General features: G+C 44.5%; 1 protein-coding gene across 8 annotated transcripts in view; it reads right to left on the reverse strand.

Annotated features, from left to right (window-relative positions):
* Positions 1-20992, reverse strand: part of EBF1 (EBF transcription factor 1) — a 381178-nt gene that overhangs the window by 113733 nt on the left and 246453 nt on the right. For 4 of the 8 annotated variants that reach the window (XM_053927370.2, XM_053927369.2, XM_053927373.2 and 1 more), the window contains exon 8: positions 14787-14904. In XM_053927370.2, coding sequence (XP_053783345.1) covers positions 14787-14904 — 118 coding nt within the window. Of the gene's footprint in view, positions 1-14762; positions 14905-20992 lie in introns of all 8 variants that reach the window. The other 4 variants (XM_053927367.2, XM_053927368.2, XM_053927372.2 and 1 more) reach the window with 1 other exon arrangement.

Here is a 20992-nt window from a genome sequence, read left to right on the forward strand (position 1 = left end):
TAGCCTACGCGACCAAGTCTACCTTCCAGCCTCATTCCCCACCCCTCCCAAACTGGAGGTGGGGCTCGCCAGCAGTTACGGCCCTTGCCTCTGGGGTACAGGAGGCCTCAGCTTACACTCCAACTTCAGCACTTAGGGGCTTGGGCAAATTACTGTTCTTCAGCCTCCATTTCTATCACTTCAATTGGAAATAATAATTATAAGAGAACCCACCTCATGAGGTTGTTGTGAGGTTCACGTGAGTTAATCTGTGTGCACAGAGCTGAGCGGAGTGTGCAATGAATACATGGGAGAGGGAATGAAGAAGACAGGAAGTTGCAGGGGAAGAAGGGGACAAAGAGAATGAAGAAGATGAAGACGGCGCTCCAGATCCACTGTCTCCAAACACACTCCGCACGTCTCCACCATTTCTTCTTCAGGAAGGTTACACCACTCACCTGCACCCACACAGTACTTCGCAAAAAAACTGGTCTTCTGTGTGAAGCTGTTTCTTTCCATCCCCATCTACAGAACACTACCTCCTCAGTGAACTTCTTCATGTCTTTCCCATTCATCTGTCACTTACTGAACTTCTCCTTGAACTTTCGCCCTGAGGATGTATGTGTTTATGTATATAGCTGAGCGTGTGTGCGTGTGTGTGTGTGTGTGTGTAAATCAACCCTACTGTGGATGACTCCCTTGCAGGTGGGGACCTCATTCATTCACAAACTGGATGGACAGCACTCTCTAGTTAACCAGTACCTGACAATTAACTAGCATCGTTTGTTAAGGTTTCAAAGGGCTTACCCGAACATTATCTCAATTATTCTTCATTATCAACCCTGAGTTGTAGGTAAGCAGATATTATTCTAAATTCTACTTAACTGATGAAGTAACTGGATCTCAGAGACTCACTTGAACTTGAGACTTTGAGAATCCATGTTGGTTGATAAAGTCAAATATTTAAAACGCCCAAACTACTTTTAAATCGTGGTATTTATTTAAATTTTCTGCTCAGTTTGGCTAAAATATTCACTTTAATCACATAAACACAGCCAAAGTCCCATAAAATCTTAGTCGTGCAATTCCTTATTCCCAAGATAGAGGGTGGATATTTATTAACTTTACAGAATATTACAACTCTATTTCCAAGTAAAGTTATTTCCCCCCTAAGACTCAGCCCCATGTATGAATTATAGTAAAACCTCTCTCTACCTTCTTCCATTTCCAAGTTCAAAAACTGGCATCCTAATGTAATGCCACAGGTGCCAATTTAAACACAGGAATATTGAAAATACTGCCAGACTTCCAGGCAGAGCAGCTTTCCTATTGTTACAAGTTGGGCTGCTGAACACACAGCCAGACTTTGAACATCTAACGCAAGGGAGAGCAGCACTACGAGAACTTACATTTTTAAAGTGGAGGGCACTTCCCCTTAACTTTCATTTTCAATCTGGACATTCTCCATCTCAATGGCATTCATTACAGACTTTTGCACATATAAAAAAATAATAAAAGTTTACTGATTAAATAGGTTATCATAAAACAGTTCCTTAATAACATTTTCCCCAACTTTTTTTTCCCCTTTGAAACAACAAAGGTTGGATTCCACAGGCTTTAGCTAACCAAATCAAGAAGAGTTTCTAAGATTTTGCCAAAGTTGAAAGGTAGAGGAATCTGAGGCCAACTTTAAACGTTTCTTGCACGTAATGGTTACTGGAAGAGCACAGCTGGTTTGATGATTCATCCACAAGATTTTAGCAAAAAATGACCCAAACTACATTTTCCCCTTCTACAATGAAAAGATAAAAGTGACATCGCAACTGCTGAGACATATTCCCCTGACCCACCACCCCACACTTGTCCCTAAAGCCATCTGCCTTGGGCCCAGCACATAGTAGGTGCTCAGTATTACTAGCTTCTCAACTGTGCTCAAATTAAAGTAGGCAAAGAATAAAGAATTAAAGAAAAGTCTGAATTTGTACCAACCAAGTTAATTGTAATCAGCCTTCTAAGTAACAGCCAAGGTCTACTGCTATTTGTAGGTACTTTACACAGGCCCCTCTCTTATTATTTTTATTCCTTTGCCCCAAGGTCGATGAAAGAAACCGATGTGTTGAGAAGAGGCCCCAAGCTTGACTCAGTCCGTGTGCCCCAACTCCCCGCGCTCTCCTGCCGCACGTCTCCCAGGACTCCGAGTGACGAATGTGGGTTTGAACAACTGGTGTCCTGCTGATTACAACAGTCTATTAAATAAGCCAGCAACACAGGAGCATATGTTCGCCCATAAAATATTGATTAATTTCACAGATTGGGATAAAAATATATTAGTACTTGGGTTCTGCTTTCATGCTTAGTAGTCAGAAAAGTATTTGGGCAATCCAGGTCTATTTCTGTGCCCTGTGGGCTCAAGAGTGTTACTTTTGTGTTTCACTTGTCCCTCTCTCATTACCGTCTGGCTTCCCATGTCTGTCAGGGCCTCGGTATGACCGCCCAGCAGCATGCGTTTAAGCAGGATTTTAATTACTAAGTCATCTCCCAGACAACTTGTGCAAGGCAGGCAGGCAGGCAGGCAGGCAGAAAAGCCCCTACAATCCATGCCTTGGACTTTCTCTTGTTCCTCTCCAGGTAAATCTTATTATTATTATTTTTTTTTTCCTGAGGATGCTAAACTCATGCTGATGGCATCACATTCATCTGATAAGAATGATGATCACCTAATTTCTACAAAGTCTCATTTCTGTCCACTGAGTATTTCAAGTTGCAGGGCTGGCACAGGGAGATTGAGATGGGGTGCCCGATAGCGTGACGTGATACCAGGATTTTTTATCTTAACCCAGAAAAGCACCTTCCCGTATATCACTGTACATGCCAACTAACGATCCCTGGGGATTTAGCACAGATCTGGCTTTTCAATTTGCCTTTGAGTAACGTCGTCAATTTGCTTCAATTGAAGCAGGAATTATATTACATGATCAAATAGCAGGAGAATTTCTCTCCACCCCTGAAGTCCAGTGTGAGGGGATTAGCATTGACTAAACAGTGGAAAAGAACAGTAGTGATGGCCGCCCTATGTCAGCAACATGGAGGCCCAAACACTGCAGGTGCAAAAAAAAAAAAATGAACTCTCCTCGCCCTGACCTGTGTGGCTCAGTTGGTGGGCATCCTTCCACAAAGCGAAAGGTCTCCGGTTTGATTCCCAGTCAGGGCGCATGCCTGGGTTGTGGGTTTGTTCCTTGGTTGGGGCACGTACGAGAGGCAGTGGATCAATGTTTCTCTCTCACACATTAATGTTTCTCTCCCTCTTTCTCCCTCCCTTCCCCCTTCTCTAAAAATTAATAAATATATTTTTTAAAAACCCAAATCTTTGAAGGATGGCCTCAGTTTCCCTCCTTTGCTGAATGGAGAGAATAGTGGTGCCCTTCAATGGTGGCTGAGAGCATTAAAAGAGATAATAGAAAGAGCTTAGAGCTGAACCTGATGGCAGCAAATGCTCAAAAGCTGCTCTCTTAAGAGCAAAACCATCATCACTCAAGACACTCTTAGAAAGCTAGCATTTTACTCATCAGCAAAGAGTTCTGTTAGCCTGTGATTAAGAAGATCCATTGAATCCATACTTCCAAGTAAAAGAGAAACCAACCAAGGAGAAATTTCCAAATTTGTCTTCTCAGAAATGGATCTCAGACCTAACACACCTTTCCCTTTAGCCCTTCCTGAGCTTCTAATATTTCGTCCTCACGTGGAATTTTGGGCATGCTTTCTCCTCTGCCTAAAAAGCTCTTTCCTTCTTTCTTGATGAAGTAGCATTCATTTTTATTTTAAATTTTAAACATGTTCCTGATTCTTCAGACTTGGCCGAGGCCCCTTCTTTAAAGCCCTCTTAGCCCTGGCTGTTGTGGCTCAGTGGATTGAGTGCAGGCCTGCGAACCAAAAGGTTGCCAGTTTGATTCCCAGTTAGGCACATGCCTGGGTTGCAGGCCAGGTCCCCAACAAGGGAAGGGGCACATGAGAGGCAACCGCACATTGATGTTTCTTTCCTTCTCTTTCTCCCTCCCTTCCCCTCTCTCTAAAATAAATAAATAAAATCTTAAAAAAAGAAGCTCTCTTTGCAGTCTGTATTTCTCCTTTGTAGTGCGTATACCATCACTGCACTTCACACAATTCTGTGCAATTACTTGCTTAACATCAACACACAAATAGGCACATACACGACTATATACCTCATATTGCCCACAACTGTCCCTGCCCTGTTCATCTCTGCATGCCTGTGTCTAATATAGCAGGCAGTCAATAAATATACGTTAAACAGATGAATGACTGAATGGGTGAATAAGCAAGTGATGAAAGAAGAACAATCAGAATTTTTAAGAGATTAAGAACTAAGTGGAGTAGCTGAAACGTGGAGAGGTGTTCTAGTGCCTATAACAATCACCACTACACCCTCACTGGGCTTCCTCAGTGCAGTGACTCCGTGGAATCTGGTTTCCTAGGCTGAGCTGGCCCCCATTCCAGTTGCAGACACTCCATTCCCTTGGGGGTTAAAATTAGCACCACTAAGCTCCCCCTGCAGTGGGCTCTCATCACGCAAGGGCCCAGGTGGATCTTGCTGACAGATGTTAAGGTTAGAAGGAAGGGTAGCAGCCAGATGAGAAAACAGAGCCACCCCCTTCCGGAGGTACCAGAGCTTCCTGTCTTTTTAGGCCTGGCTGGTTCCTGCCTGCTCCACCCCTCCCCCCATGCATCAGGTTCAGCACAGTTGCTGCTCTTTCTGTCACTTGAACTCAAATCCTATCTTGGAAATTGATGGGCGATTCTGCCCCTGACAACACAATGTCAGCTTTGCTCAGTGTCCAGCTGGTTCCGTATATATTATCATAATGTGCTGCCCGGGTGGACCCTGGCTGATTCTCTCCCTTGACTCGAACCCTCCCTTTCTGCACTAATTTCTCCTTTCTAACTTGCAGACACTATTTGTTTAAAAATAAAAACAGAGTTAACAGCTCCAGAGACGTTTTGATGTTTAAAATTCTATGAGGACAAGTCTATTCCAAGGGTACACTGAACTAAAAAGATTTTTTAAAAAAATGTGACCAAAAAAATGTTTCCAGGGCCCTACTGTTTCCTGGTGACTTGAAAGAATCACTACTTCCCCCAACCCTCCCCAACTCTGAAACAGTGTTTCCCAAACTTCAGCCCTCGCTCTGCTGCATCTCAGCACCACGTTCGACACGACTTATTATTTAGTTGTGATTGTGTTTGGATTAACTTACTTTCTCTATAAATTCAGTCTTGCCCTAAGCAATAATAGCTGTGGGATCATGATTTCAATGTGCTCTGTATTTTTTTCTTTGCTTATGCATTATATAAGCATATGCTTGCATTATATATATATTTATTTAAATATATATTTATTTTAAATATATATAAATATACTTATTTACTTATTAAAGTTTTTATTTATTTATTTTTAGAGAGAGGGAAAGGGAGAGAGAAAGAGAGGGACAGAAACATCAATTGGTTGCCTTGTACAACCCCAAATGGGAGACTCAGCCCGCATCTCAGGCATGTCCCCTGACTGGGAATTGAACGGGCAACCTTTAGGCTCACAGGCCAATGCTCAGTCTACTGAGTCACACCAGCCAGGGATGTTCGTTTATTTTTAAAAAACATTTTCCCCCATCTCACATACGACATGGGAAACCTAGTCTAAAGGCTCACTGCTCCACATTGAGTGGATTCACCACTACACCACCCCCGCCGAAGGAATTCGGAGAGGAGAACGTCAGATCAGGGCTCCCTAAGGCACGAGTGGCTGCGTATGCCACACTCTGTGGCTCTTCCAGGCCCCCTGAAGCCCACGGTGAACCTCCTGCAGAAACGCGCAAGGTGAAGCGAAGCTGCCTTAGACCTGTCCTGTGGAATGACCATCACATCAGGAGACACTCACCGTGGCAGTGTGTGAGTGGCACCTCCAGAGAGAGACCTCTCACAGAACCAGCAAGGCTTAAAGGACTCTACCAAGCCCCCCACCCTTTTACTAGATGAGGAAACTGAGGCCCAAAGAAATGAAAGTACCTACTCGAGGTCAGGTAGCAAGGTGGTGCTGCTGCTCTGGTGTCATTTATTTCTGTATGTGTAACTGAATATGTTCAATCAGAAATGCTCCGAACCCACTCCTGTCCACCCTGCCCCTAAATATCTCATCCTACGAGTATTTGTGACCAGTACAGAGCAGCTTTCCTCTGAATCCTCTGAAATCCTGGTAAGGGACGGTCCTGTGGCAAGTAAGTAGAAAGAGGCCCTTGGTTTAAAACAGTCGATTAGGCAATGAAATCCATCTGGAATGGTGATGCATTTGTAACTGCATATAAGATTTAAAAATTAGGCTTTAAAGAAGTCTGCCATTTCTGTCCAAAATAGAAGCAGAAAGCACCAGTCTCCTTCCCCCACCCCATCCCCCACAGGCTTTGTGCTCATTGCAATGAGCTAGGTGGGGCTCACTCATTCATTAGGTCACACCAAATACCAAACACTGGAAGTTTCCCACAGTGGGTGGGTTTGTCAAGAAATTCCTGTCAGAAAACAGCCTCCCCACATCCGTATCAGTTTCCTGTGTTATCTGTAGCATGAGGCTTAGTAGCCTTTCAGGACCTTAACAAGGACACTGTCGGCATCGGGACATTTAACTCACAATCGCACGGTTTTCCCGTGCTCTCCTTTTTCTCCACCTTGCATATGTGCCAGGGAGCCCATATGGTCAACATATGATTTCTACAGAGATGGGTTAGAAGATCCTTGCAAATAAATAAAATATCACCAGCCTTCTTACCTTGCCAGCCCCACAGACAACATACCAGTCATCAAACAAAACCAGCATTTTCTTGATTTGACTAGCACGGTGTGGTATTATTGCCATGGGAAAAAGAGGTTATTGCGGGAAAATGAACTCTAAGGTAAACATAAACACACACAGCATGCCCATTAAAAAAGATAAAAAGATAGGCTCTGGGCTAACTGTTGAAGGGTCTGTTTGAGACACCGGCAGAGTTGCCTCCCTTGTACTGGAAAAAATAAGGACAGTGGGAGAGGAGACAGAAAGTGTACGCATAATGGGTAGAGCGAGTGGGAGGAATTACAGACTCAGAAGCCAGGCGCCCTGGGTGTGAACCCTACCTCTCTTGCTCATTTGCTGTGCATCTCTGGGTAAGTCGCTTTACCTCTCCAGTGCCTCAGTTTCTTCACCTTACAATGGGGTGCCCAGAGCAGGCGTGTGCCGGCATAACAAGGCTCAATGAGCATTTGTTGTCATTGTTCTCAGCCCTACTATCACACAGAGCTGTGCGGTTAGGTGGACCTGGGGTCCAGTCCCAGGCCCAATTCTGACTGGTTCTGCGGGTTGGAATAAGTTACTGACCCTCTCTAAGGGCCAGTTCTCTCATCTATAAACTAGGGATAATCATTATTATAGATTATTAGATTTGGGAGGATTTGAAAAGATGATACAGGTGAAAATAATTATCACAGCGCTGGTCCATAGCAAATGCTCCATGCTTGCTAGTTGGTATTCGTCCAACAGTAGCAACAACAGCAACGGCAATGACACATATACCTGGTGGCAGCAACGCCGGGGCACTGTTTCTCCTCTGTCAGCGAGGCTGTTGGTGGTGTCATACTCAAACGAGGATAACGCAGGTCACCTGCTTCGCAGTGACCTGTGGCTCATGGACTCTTTAATCTGCCTGCTGCTCAGAACTTGCTGGCCACTGAGTCCCCAGTGCTAGGGTATCGGGTGTTACCTGCTTTATGGATTACTCGGGGGATACACTGCAATCAGTCTTCACTTACACCCTTGTTTGTTCCTTATCTTGACTTCTTGCCATGTCCTTTCTAAGGCAAGGGAAGACGAAAGACATCTTCCCCACTGCTCAAAGAAAAAGGCCTGATTTGATGCCTTCCCGCTCCAGTTTATGACACATCTGGATAGTCTTCACTTAATGTTCTGTTCTTGCATCTGTCTTGCTTTCTCAAGTAGGAAAATCAATCGATAAGAAGTAACATGCCACCTTCAGTAACAAAAGATGCTGCTCATACTCTTCTACTTAACTTGGACCCTTCATCAAAATGCTCTTGCCTAAGGGGGCCTGGCTGGAGTCCTGCACCCAAACCAGTCACGTGAAGGGTCATCTAACTATAAAGCTCTAACTGTATCGTTTGTCCTCCACCCTTGTGTTTTGAAGATGCACCTATGCCAGGAAGCTGGAGAGATTTTACAACCTTCTCATGATCCTTGCAATCCCAGAGACGTCTGCAAGCTTAGACCAGCCTGAATTGTATGGGCAGCAGGGTGGACCCCCAGGCCTTCAGCATCCTGTGTAACCCGGCAACCATTTAGCTGTGCAACCCCTGGCATTCACACTTGCCAGCTAGTGTACCACGGACACATGCAAAGAGCACTGAATGGATTTTTGACAGAAACAAGCGACGTGCATGGGAGCAGGTGGCAACCCCTCTCTAGGTCTCTAGGAAATATCTGAGATGGCCTTCCACTCTTCAATGGCTCTGCACTCAGCAAGAACTGTGACTCAGTCACTGACCGTGGTGGCAGAGGAGAAATTTGGGAGAGTGCATTTCTCCTTGTTTAGTTTATTTTCACTCACTCAATTTTAACTTTTTAATTTAATTTAAATTTAAATTTAATTTTTAATTTTAGCAATATACATTCCACAGGTCAAGTAACTGCAATCTAAAGACCGTAAAAAAGTAAGTCTCTACAAGTTCAAAAGAAGTCAATGGGTAAACACTTGCTAAGCTAGTTATGGAAAAAAAAAAAGTAAACCAATAAGCCAAAATCATCTAGAAAAAGAACTCTTGGATGTTTGACTTTCTATTTTGAACACATGCACTACTGATAGAAGGAGAAGTGATCAGGGAACAGCTTCGAGGCACAGCCAACTCCCTGGTGAGCTTCCCAAGGCAGGCAGTCATAAGCAGCTCAGAGCAAACGTGCCCTGGGCTTTCACAGCACAGGAGCAGTTCATGTAATTGAAACCGAGTTTAGATGGTTGGTCCCCTGCACTGTTTCACAACTGCCCCCGACCAGGGTCTGAGCATCCCACATGGGCCTGCACAACCTGGCCCTTGGCGGCAGCCACCCCAGCCTCATCTCCAGCCATCCTCCCAGTGGCTGGGAGCAACAGGAGCCATCTCAGTCTCCTTTGGCTCCTTCACTCACTTAGGCTAAACAGCCTTTGTCTAACCTGTCCCCTATGCCTGGCTCAAACTTCCTCATCTTTTAAGTTTGGGCATAAATATGATTTCCTCACGGAAGGGCTTCCCTGACGCCTTACTCCTCCTCACTCCTTTTATGGTCCCTCTTTTGGGCACAACTCCAGTGAGTGAGTTGTAAGTTTTGCTGAATATCTTTCATCTCTATTTACATCATAAATTCTGTGAAGTCAGGGCCTGTGTCTGCCTTGTGTTACTCTACCCAGATTAGCACCTGGCCTGCAGCGGGTGCTATGACGAATGAATGAAGGCACGATTTAAAGTCCACTGTTCTGACACCTTATTCCTTGGCTGAGGATCCAAAGGCAGGCTCGACTCGAAATCACCGGTGGATTTCTCTGTTCTCCTGAAGCTCTGTTTCTCCAAAGGCAGCTCCTGAAGTAGGTGCCAAACCCGGGGAGGTCAGAGCACCAGAATAAACCCAGACACACTAAGAGGAGGCCTAACGATCAGCCAACCCAGGTCTCATGGCAAACGTACGAAACTGAGACCGCTAAAGCAAAATGACCTTCCCAGACTCACACAGCAAGTTGAAGGCAGATTCGGGGCCAGAATCTAGCTCTTCAGTCGGACAGCCTGATCCTACTTCTCATAGATCCAACTGATATTTACTGGCCACTTCTTAGGGCCTCATTGCACAGAGGGGAGAAGAGGAGGCCTCTCCTTTCTAGTGGAGGCTCTACGCTGCCTCTCAAGGAGTAACCTCCCCAAGCCTGAGCCATCTTTCTCCACATGTGCATAAAACAACAAACTGAAGTGCGGCTGGGCACCAGGAGGCAACGGGCCTGGATACCCAGGGGCAACCAGCGGAAGCAAACACTGCTTCTGTCCGGAGCAAAAGGATTAAAGAAGGTCAAATGCTAAAGAGCAAGAATAACACCATATTGTCAGGGACAGCTGGAAGGGCACACTACAGTGGAAAGGTCAGAGCTGACTGGTGGGGGGGAAAATCTGACTCTATTTCTCTAACGCTGTAATTATGGCAAGAAGGAGGGCCCAGTGATTCTATCACCACTCTTTCTTCTACACAGTATTTTTAGTTTGACCAAACCCCACTTCTGTTTTGATTTGACTTATTTTGGGGTCCTGGCACATGTATACTTCACATCTCACTCCATATAATTACTTTGAAGGGAAATTTAATTCATTCGTATCTGACACCCACAAAAGCTAAATTTCCAATGTTTTCCAGTTTCAAAAGCGGGGGTGTTTTAAAGCATCTGTATATGAGCCAAGAAACCAAATAGGACCTCAGGTCAGAACTCATAAACATTAAAATGTTCATCTTCTAAAAACTCTTGATTAACAATAGCGCTACTAATTTTTCAAACAAATATGAAGATTGTACAAATGCATAGCAACAACAAATACCCCTAAATCTGGAGAACACCAGTCAGGGGCCTTAACCCCACTCTGGGACAGGGCAACTGCCCTTGACTGAGCTCCCCACCTGCCCAGACTTCCCCAGTGGTCAGGAAAGGCCCTCCAATAGTCCAATAAGGAGGAGGAGTGGAGGGAAGAAAAAGGAGGGAGGAAGAAAAACACATGCACATCAAAATAATAATAAAAAAATAGGTCCCCTCAAAAAAATGAGCATTTAAACTGCTCATCAGACAGTTTCCTGACAAAGCCACTGGAGTGTATTCACAGGCATTTGCATAAACGCTGCCGGTGAGCTCACCATAGCTGCTCGCGCTAATGGTACATAAAGCAGTTCAGTCACTTCTCCCGGCATTCTGCATCAGGATGACGAGCGCCGGCTCTTTGCCTTGTTGCATATTAGATCATTGGATAATACAGCGTTCGCGCATGCAAGCTGACAGGGTCTCCGCACTATAGCTCTGTGAGGGCACCGTGTTTCGCCACGACGGAAAAAACCAGAAACTGATGCCACAATTGGCCTTCGACTCAAGTAAACACACGGCCTGAAACTCGGGAGAACAATGACAATATGAACACCCCGCAAGCCCTTTGAAAACCCCCAGCACACAGTCCCAGGAATTTGCCCAAGTGACGGGAAGACAGGACGGGCACGCAAGCCAGAGCTGTCCATTACTGTGGAGGGCTGGTGACAATTCAGGGTCCTTGGCCCTGTGCCTGTGCTTGTTCAAAAATCGAATCCCTGACAGCAGTTAGGTCCTGCGGCTGCCTCTCTCCCCAGCTGCGCATCTTCCATAAAGCTACTGCTTAAGGAGGAAACCTCACTAGCTTACACTCTCCCATAAGTACCCAGCCGAAGAAAATCTCAGTATTTATGAATGAAGCAGAAATAGGGGGAAAGCAACTACCACGAGCGACAGTGCGCTGGGAGTCACCCTCTTTGGATCACACAGGATTCTAGGAAACAAATTTGCCTTTGTCAACGCTCCTGCTCGAAATACAGGAATGGTTATTTGAGCACAAAGGTTTGTGAGTCCGTGGGTCACACAGGGAAACGGCATGAATATCAAGCACGGTCTCTGTTTCTCTTAGACGCAGAAAGATTGAGCCACAAAAGGGAACTTTCCTTCGACTGTCTGACAAGCAGGATATAAATAGAGATGTGTCGAGTTGCTCAAAATAATTCGGGCTACCTGTAAATGAGAGGGCAAAAAAAGCCCAGAATGAGGGAAAACGAAGCCTCCTACAGGTCACCTGAGAGGTGAAAATACTGGGTGGTCTCACTGGGCAGAAGCAGTTGGGAGATAGGGGTATGGGAATGGAGGGGCTGGGGGGAGTGGCGTGGTTCTGTAAGTCTTCAAAAGGACAGTTTCGAGTAGGATTTTTCAAGGGTGAGATAAAGTATTACCATACCCCAACTCAGTGTGAATTAGCATCACCAGTGAAAGAGCCCATAGTCACCCTTTGCTGAGAAGATATTTATGTGGCTATCAGCTTGAAGTGTCTACATGAGTGGGTGGTTGTCTGGTTGGCTGATTCATTCGACAGAGGAGCAGATTTCCATGTTACAGTCCTTACTAAGAACCTGAAGGAGGTGTCTTCCCTTTTATTCTTCTGGAGCGAAGGGAAGTGAGGCTTTGGAGGGAGGGAGGCCCTCTAGCTGAGGGAGGTGGAACATACCCATCTCTCCAATGATGATTAACCATTAATAAATAGTGAGATGGCATCACGTTCTGGAATAATACGCTAATGGTCGTTTGTGGACCGGTAAACGGGAGCAGAGGAATAAAATGTTGTCTTTAAAACTTAGAATAACAGGACATCGCAGCTGAAATATTAATACGTACACCTAGAAGTGAGAATATTTGCGCTGGGAGGAAGCTTAGAAACTGCAAATCGTTCGCCCAGGGCTATCTTCCTCCTAAGTGAGCCCCACCCCCCGCCCCTTATGTCTTCAGGGTTTAAAAATTTTGTAATTAGTTACCAACAATTAAAAATTAGGAGAGTTTTAATTCTTGCCAAAATGGAACACGTGGCCCCACCGGGCTCTCACTCCCCTCGGTGACAGCTGCCTGGGGCTGGGGCGGCAGAGCGTGAACTCGCCCTGGTTCTGCAGTCTCCACCCAGCCCACTTCCCCAATGTGTGTGGCCTGCTCTCAGCCAGGACACACATCTCTCTACCCCCTCCCTCGCCCTGCAGATCATCATCACCTTTGTTTTGCTAATAAGAAAATTAAGGATCCCAGAAGGTAAATTGACTTGTCCAAGGTCATACAAAGGGTAGAGGCAAGACTACAAACTGAATTTAGGTTTCCAGACTCTTTCCAACACCCTCATGTTGCAAAATAATGTTCCTGACCTCCACGCCGAAAGGTGTCCTTTTCTCGCCGGCTGTTTTTGCCGCTCTGTGTTGGGTTTCTCTGATGGAGGGATGACTGGCCCGGTGTCCTGTGCTCTCTCACCCGCTTCCCAAGGGCAGGAATGAGAGCTGAGTGAGGTCTGCACTTGGAGCACACTTTGAAACTGTGAACCCATGACCGGCACATTTCAAAGGGACAGTCAGTGTGTCCCCAGACAGGACAAAAACGAACCAGGCACAGCCCAAATCATGACTTCAGCGTTTAAGTCAGCGTTCTCCAAAGTGTGCCCAGTGAGCATTTTCCTGCCTTTTCCTTCCTCCTTTTACCCAAACATCCCCAGTCATATAATGCCTTAGGTGACTCCAACGGTATTAAAAAGGCAGTATTACTATAAAGTGAGGATCAGGAGAATTCTAAGTACAGAAATGGAACTGTGAGTATAATCATGAGCAAGTGTTTCAAATGGCCTCCTGCAAAAAGTAATACCCATCCGTCTCAGCACTAATGAAACCATAAAGCAGCAGCTTTTGAAAGATGATGGTTTACCTTAAAAGGACAGCAAAACTGGATGTGGGGAAGAAGCCCTTGTAAGAGTGTGACATCTGGCTAATTAATAAAAAGTACAGTGTGTATATTCCTTAAGCCCAGGAGAAAAAGAAACAGGCAAAAAAGGATGATAGTGGCATGTTCATTGAATTGGGATGCTGGCAGGAAATGGAATTTCCTACCTTATGAACTATATCATGGACTGCTCAAGGCCCATGGAAAATCAGGCCATCAGGTGTTCATTTGTATGGTAGTGTTTTAACAAGAATCCTGCTGACCTAGCAAACTGGAAAGTGAAGTAGGAAAATGAGTTAAGAGTTAATCTGTGGAGCCTGGAGAAAATCTAGCATGGTGATTGGCAGCCAGTAGACTCAGTTACTGTTTCTTAGATGGATGGATGGATGAAAGATGGAGATATTGATGGATGGACAGAGGGATGATGCGTTGATAATGGATGGATGGCCAGATGGAAGTATGGACTCATGGGTTACATACACATACAGCTCTGAAACATCCAGACATACACTCAGTTGGGCCATGGTTCCTTCGAATGGCATTCACTTTTCTTTATTCAAATTTTTATCTGCTTTCCTTCCATCCTCTCAAAGGCACAACTGAGTGGCCAAAAATATAAGACAAATTTGGTGATTTTTCCCCACCAAAGTCTCCCTACAGAAAGCAGGCTCTTCTACCATGTGATGTTGAGGGGAGGGGTCTGCATGGGGCAAGAGGGAACATTTAGTTCAGGCTTCATATTCAGAAAGTGTCTCCAACCTAGACTTTAGATTTTATCTCCAAATGAAGTGAAACATGTAGTCACAGAGATACGCCAACAGGAGTGTAAGGAGAATGGAGTTCATTATACAAACAAGTGAATTGTAAGCTCAAAATGTATCCTGATGTTTGTTACTCTGCTTTGGCCTTTGTTCATCAGTCAAGTGGAAGGTTAACATAAAGCAGTGGTCGAGGTCTCCCTCTGTCTCTCGACAAAAAGGAAAGATACACCAGCCATGTCCAGGGTAGAAAACTGTGCAACAAGAAAGGACGGGACTCAAAGGTATCTTCCTGTCTGTAACTACTCAGCATCAATATTCTTCAGCAGGACATCTGACATTTGAAATGGGGTAGAAAATGGGGTGGAGTTGGAAGAAAGAAACCAAATAAATTCACAGTTAAAGTAGCAATGCCAACCAATGAAAATGATTCGCCTACCATGTTCCAGATAAGAGGGCGTACCTTCCGAGGGGTCAAGCCGCCGAGCCCTCCGCCCGTGCTTGGAGTTATTATGGACAAACATGTTATCAGAGACGGCCAGGACATGGCCATCCACATTGACTGTCGTAGACACCACGACCTGGAGACGGAAGAGAGAAATGAATGAACATTTTAATGTAAAAGCATGGAGGGTAATAAACTCGAGTTAAATAAATAACAGCTGGGAGCTGAAGAAAATTGCATAGCTATTTCACATAATAACTGGTGCTTATGTTGTACAAGTCTAACAAGAGGAGCTATTGATGAGTGGGTCTTTGGCATGGAACGCTTTTGATGCAGTTTTAAGTAAAATTGCACAGTTTATAGTTATACAGCAGAAGGTACACTGTTAACCATAATTTTAACAAGAGGATCTTTATTAGCATATTTTTTTTACACAAGGGTGGTTGTGTTTCACCTAAATTACCCTTCAGTTTAGACACTGAAGCAGATATCACAGTTGATCATGCAAATAAAAAATCTTTTGAATCTTTAAAATATCCCCCTCTCCTCCCACCCCCAAATGTGTCAGGGTTAAGAGGAGGGAGAAAAGAAAAAGAGAGGCTTCAGTGGGAGCTGGGATGCGGCTTTCTCTCCTGGCTGTCTTTTCGGCGGTTTCTGGTACTTTTTTCTTCCGACATCAGTTTGGTTAATCGGACCAAAGCGCCCCTTTGCCACCATTCCCACCACCACTGCTACTCCCCCAAAATCTCCCTGCTCAGTAAGGGTCTTAGATCTGTGTATCAAAGCCAAAAAAAAAATGGTGGCACTGGTCCAAGGTACAATTCAGATACCCTGGCCGCCTCGAAAACTGCCTCTGAACTGAGTTCGCCAGAAGGGACACGGCCAAGGTGTTTCTCAGAGAGTTTCGACTAAAACAATGAGAAGAAATGACCTACACTTCTCCTTATATTAAGTGGGGGAGAGGACTTAAACTGAAACCCACGGAGATGTTTATTCATGTGACCTCTTACAACCAAATATAATAATTGTCTGTAACTGCAGCTTCAGCGCCCACCTCATGCTTTGACACAGGGAAACAGCAATCAGCCAGCTCCCGTTTAATCCACCTATTATGTTGACTAATTAACTTTGCTCGACAGTTTATTTCTTCCTCCATTATCAGTCCCTGTCAGCCGCAAGCACCCTGCAGCACAGGGGGGACCTCGGGCTCTTTGATTGATCACTGATAGATTGACATGCAGATTAATTTAATTAGAATCACCTCACTTGAGAAATGAAAGACAATGGCGAGAGGGCTAATAGATCTGCTCTCATAATGAGGCGAACCTCCAGAGCCAAGGCTGAGGGTTTCTGATTTATTTTGCTCAATTCCCCAGTTGCTTGGAAAGACTCGCGCTTTAATTGTTCTTGGTTTTGAGAGGCAGTAGCCTCTGTAGAGGTGAAACGCTTTACAAGGATTGGCACATCCTGAGGCCCCAGTTTCTGAGGAAGCCTTTTCTCCAAGTGGGCCAAAGCAGGCACCGAATTCTAGAGCCTTGGGCAATGCCACAGTTTCGTCACCTGAGTTGGGCAGAGGGGAAAATGCTGGGCCTTGGCTTGTGCCAGCAAATAGTCAACTTTGCCTGACAAAGGGGCCCCCTTTGTGGCCCCCTACCCTACCAACGCCTGCCACACTTAAAAGTTCCAGTGTTCCCCACTTTGACCTAAAAGTATCCTGGCAAAATATGGCTGATTTTCTGTCCACCCCATCCCCACCTTGTCCCCTGCCTCAAAGATGGCAAGGAGCTGCAGGCTGTGAACACACAGCTCCTGGATAGAATCATAGGGTGGGTTGATTTGATTTGGTTGATTTTTTTTTCTTCCAGACCCTCATTTCTGCCCACCCGAGGCTCTGATCCTCACACCAAGCCCCTAGGCCAGGGATGTCGAACTCCTTTTCACCAGGGGTGACATCAGCCTGGTGGTTGCCTTCAAAGGGCCGAATGTAATTTTAGGGCTGTATAAATGTAACTACTCCTTAACAGTTAAGCGAGAGCTCGGTGCTGCAGCTGGGTAGAAACAAGGTGCCAGGCCGGATAAAACTAGGTGGAGGGCTGGATTTGGCCCGCAGGCCTTGTGTTTGCCACCTGAGCCCTAGGCTCTCTCAGACCCAGAACCCAGGCCTATGGTCTTCCTGCCTCCCAGGATGACTGCACAGGGGGCTTCCAGGGGTCCCCTAAATCTTCCCTCAGGGTCCTCACCTTGACTCCCAGAAGGAGCTGGGCCACCCCCCGGTTTTTGTTTTTTTTTTTTTCACTCTACGTTGTCAAACAGAAAGTCAACAACTGAGAACACTCTCCTTAGTCGCTGTGGAACCCCAAATTCCAGCTAGGGCAAGTCAGACATGGGAGGAGGTAAGTCTGAAGGCTAAGTGTGCGGAGTGGTGTTTTGCTTTCTTCATGATTGACCAACCAGATCTGACACAGCCAGAAGCTTCTGTGTCTCATCAGTTGCATCTGCTTTAAAAGGAGAGAGAGAAGGAGGAGAAAAGAGGAGAAGAAAATGGTCTATTCTTTTATTTTCAAAGAATGTTATGTGTGGGAACAGAGTCCATATTATTTGAGACAACAGAAACGTGCTTTTCTTTTTAGTTAGGGAGATGGCTTGGTGGGACATCTACAATTATATAACAGAGCTGGCTCTTTCAAAGAAATTGTGATTTACTACGAGACCACAACTGAGTGGTCACTGGAGTCGTTAGCATAAGAAACTATAAAAGGAATCCAAACGGTAACTGTTTCCAGTGTCAGGAAATACAGAAAAGTGGTTATTCTAGATGTCTGTCTTCAGAGTAAAAAAAAAGAAAAGCAATACCAATTCATCACCATGCACCTGGAAGACAAAGCACTGCAGGCTTAAGGCTTAAAATATTCAGCATCATTTAAAGACATTTTCATCTAATTCTTACACTGAGCTAAAATGACAAAAACTGTTAAGGGAAAAAATATTGCACTTCTATGTCTAAAAAAGATTTCGAGGTCTTTTTCTTGGAAAGAGAAGAATCACCAAGACCACATGTGTGATAAAAATCATTTCATTGAGAGACTAATAAAAACTGGAGAAAGATCACACGGAGACTCATCATGCTTTTAATTTTAAGAAAATAAACACCAAGGACATTCCTCAAAAACTCATGACACAATGCATTTTAAGTTCCCTATCTCCAAAATAATTTCTCTCATTCCAATTTGCAAACCATGAGGCTATATTTAAGGAAAATATATGCTTAAATGAATCCACAGAGCAAGCTGTAAATTTTTTAAACATCTAACTGCAAAATGTAAAAGGGCACCGAAACGTCCTTTAGAAAATAGGCCCATGGTAGGAGGGAAAGGGCCTTCACAGTTGAACACAAGATTAATGAGGCGCTGACACGTTCACGCAGGCAAAGGGACAGGCGGGCCTGCCAACTCTTCAACCTTCCCAAATTTTGTCAACAAAGCACAGCTTGATTTTGGGACAGATAAACATGGAAAATGATTTTACGTTTGCACTCGACCACCCCTTCCCTCTCTACCCACTTCTTCATTCTCCTGCCCAGAGAGAGTCAGGAAGGGAATATGAGGGACAGGTATGTTTAGAATTTTAAGTATCTGTCAGGATTAAATCTTTAGTCTCTAGAATTGCACGGTCCCACACAGTAACCACACATAGGGCTATTTAAATTTAAGCCATGTAAGTAAAATTTAAAATTCCATTGTTCCTAAGTCTCCACAGTCACATTTCAAGGAGCCGGCAGTCACGTGTGGCCAGTGGCTACCATATTGGACGGAGCAGATACAGAACATGTCCACCACCTGAGAATGTTCTGTCGGGGCAGCGCTGCTGTAGAATCACTTTGAAATAGACTGCTCCAATTTATTCTCTAGGATGCCCAAGTTATGTCTCCTGGATTAAATACTAGTTTAAGTGCACAAGTTTAGGGTTGTATACATGTATGCTTTTTTGGAATCAAGTTTCTATTTGGGGCGAGGGCATAACTTTTTAAGATAGCAATCCAGAGACGTGCTGATGAACACCCGGCGTGTTCCATGGAACCTTCCATCTGGTTCAACCCTCCAGGTGAAGGTATTCGGTGTCAAGGAATAGCAAGGGCGGAAGAGAAGTCTGCGGCTCCCCCTGGACTTTGGGGATTTTACACCAACATTTTCGATTTCTTGGCTCATCTCAGTGGTTCAGAATCTTTTCCGCTATATCCTGGATCTAGGTATTCCTAAAGGTTATTATTTTTTACTATTTACCCTCCTCTATTTAGAATTAGAAAAAAAATCAACACAAAATTTTTGATTCTTGATTCCCAACCAGTTTTCCTGGTTGATGTGACTTTGAGCAGGTTAATGTAACCTCTCTAGGCCCCAGTGTCCCTGAGGCTCAGGTGGAAATAACAATATACCTAACTCATAAGGTTGTGGTGAGGTTGACATTTTTTCAAAATGCCTAGAGTTGTTCCTGGTTCATACTGAGCACTCAGCAGACATTGCGAACAGAACTTGTATAGCTGTTGCTGGCAAGATGTTGGTGATGCTCAACCAAAAGTTCTAGAGGATGTGGTGGGCTGATAACCCGAAGCCTCCAGATTACCAGGGCTCAGCAGAAACTATTATTTTAAGTAAAAAGATACAGAAATTAATTATTCTATGTTCACTGGATTATCAGCCTAACAATGAAACCATTTTAAAGATCTCTGTGCTCACCACACATAATTACATAATTTAGGCCTCTTGTGAACTGCAAATGTCACTGATTTTTGTATTTGTGCTTTCTAGAATCCATCCGCATCTTAGCCTGTTACATTCCAGTCTTGAAACTCAAAGGACTCTTACTGCTCTGAAAACAGCCTATGAATCAGACATCTTATCAGATCAGTCTAGTGTTCCCCGTATTTCACAAGAAGAAGAGTTCCCTGGGAGTTTTGTTGCTGGTTAGCATTTCCCTACTGTCTTCCTCGGGCTGTCCCTCATCCCTCATATCAGGAGACCAGGTAGGTCCCAACTGCATTATCTGAGATCCGTGAGCCATAATCTCTGTCTCAAGAGCAGATTTTCAAAGAGACACGAGCAGCCACATGGAGTCACGGGTGGAGAAGCACACTAATGAACGTAGCAGCTCACGTGAGAGAAAGGGTTCTGACCGAAGCCACCAGAGAGAGTTGGGGTCTATATCTTTAAACATTTCTATGACAAATATGGAATCAGGGGAAAGATTAGACCATGAACATATCTCTAATGTTTAAATGTAGAGTATCGTGGCAGTAAGTACTCCCTCGAAAAAATTATCACTTAAATAAGTTAATTCTAAATGATTATTTTAAAAAATGATAAATTTTGGCTTTCAATGCTGATACGTGGTGACTCAGTGCAAGGGAATTAATGCTCAAGTTGGTCTTTACATGGTTTCCTTATCTCTGTCTGGGTTTAGCTTATTCTATGTTTGCATTAATTTAGGGCCCATCGCATAAGGCATTAAATGCATTGGCTTTAAATGTGTGAAATGAAAAAGCATTGAGCAACATTCCATGGAATGATACTCAGCAATGAAAAGAAACAAACTATTGATACATCTGGATGAATCTCCGGAGAACTATGCCAAGTGAAAAAAAAGCCAGTATCAAAGGTTACATATTGCATATTAAGGGCGGGAGTGTGTTCCCTTGCCCTCCCCACAAAAAAACAAAAAATAAAAAATGGGAATAAAAACCTGGTTTGTAGTTGTCCTAACTCCCAGTACCCTCAGAATGTGAACATATTTGGAAATAGAGCCTTTAAAAAGGTGACTGAGTTAAAATAAGGCATTGGGGTGGGCCATAATCCAGTCTGAGTGGTAGCCTTCTAAAAAGAAGAAATTTGGACACACAGACACCAGGGGTGTGAGTGCGAAGAGGAAAGACTGTTTGAGGACACAGTGAGAAAGCAAAGATCTGCGAGCCAGGGAGAGTGGCCTCCGAGAGAATCAACCCTGCTATACCTTGATCTTGGACTTCCAGCCTCCCAAACTGCAAGAAAATAAATTTCCATTTTTAAGATAACCAGTAGGTAGTATTTGTTTAGGCAGCTATAGCAAACTAATACGCAGTATGATTCCACTTCCTTAACATTCCTGAAATATCAAAATTTTAGAAATGGAGAATAGATCAGTGCTTGCCAAGGGTGAGGGATGGAAGGAAGGTGGATGTGGCTGCCACAAAA

The sequence above is a fragment of the Desmodus rotundus genome, chromosome 6, assembly GCF_022682495.2.
Source record: "Desmodus rotundus isolate HL8 chromosome 6, HLdesRot8A.1, whole genome shotgun sequence".
NCBI lineage: Eukaryota > Metazoa > Chordata > Mammalia > Chiroptera > Phyllostomidae > Desmodus > Desmodus rotundus.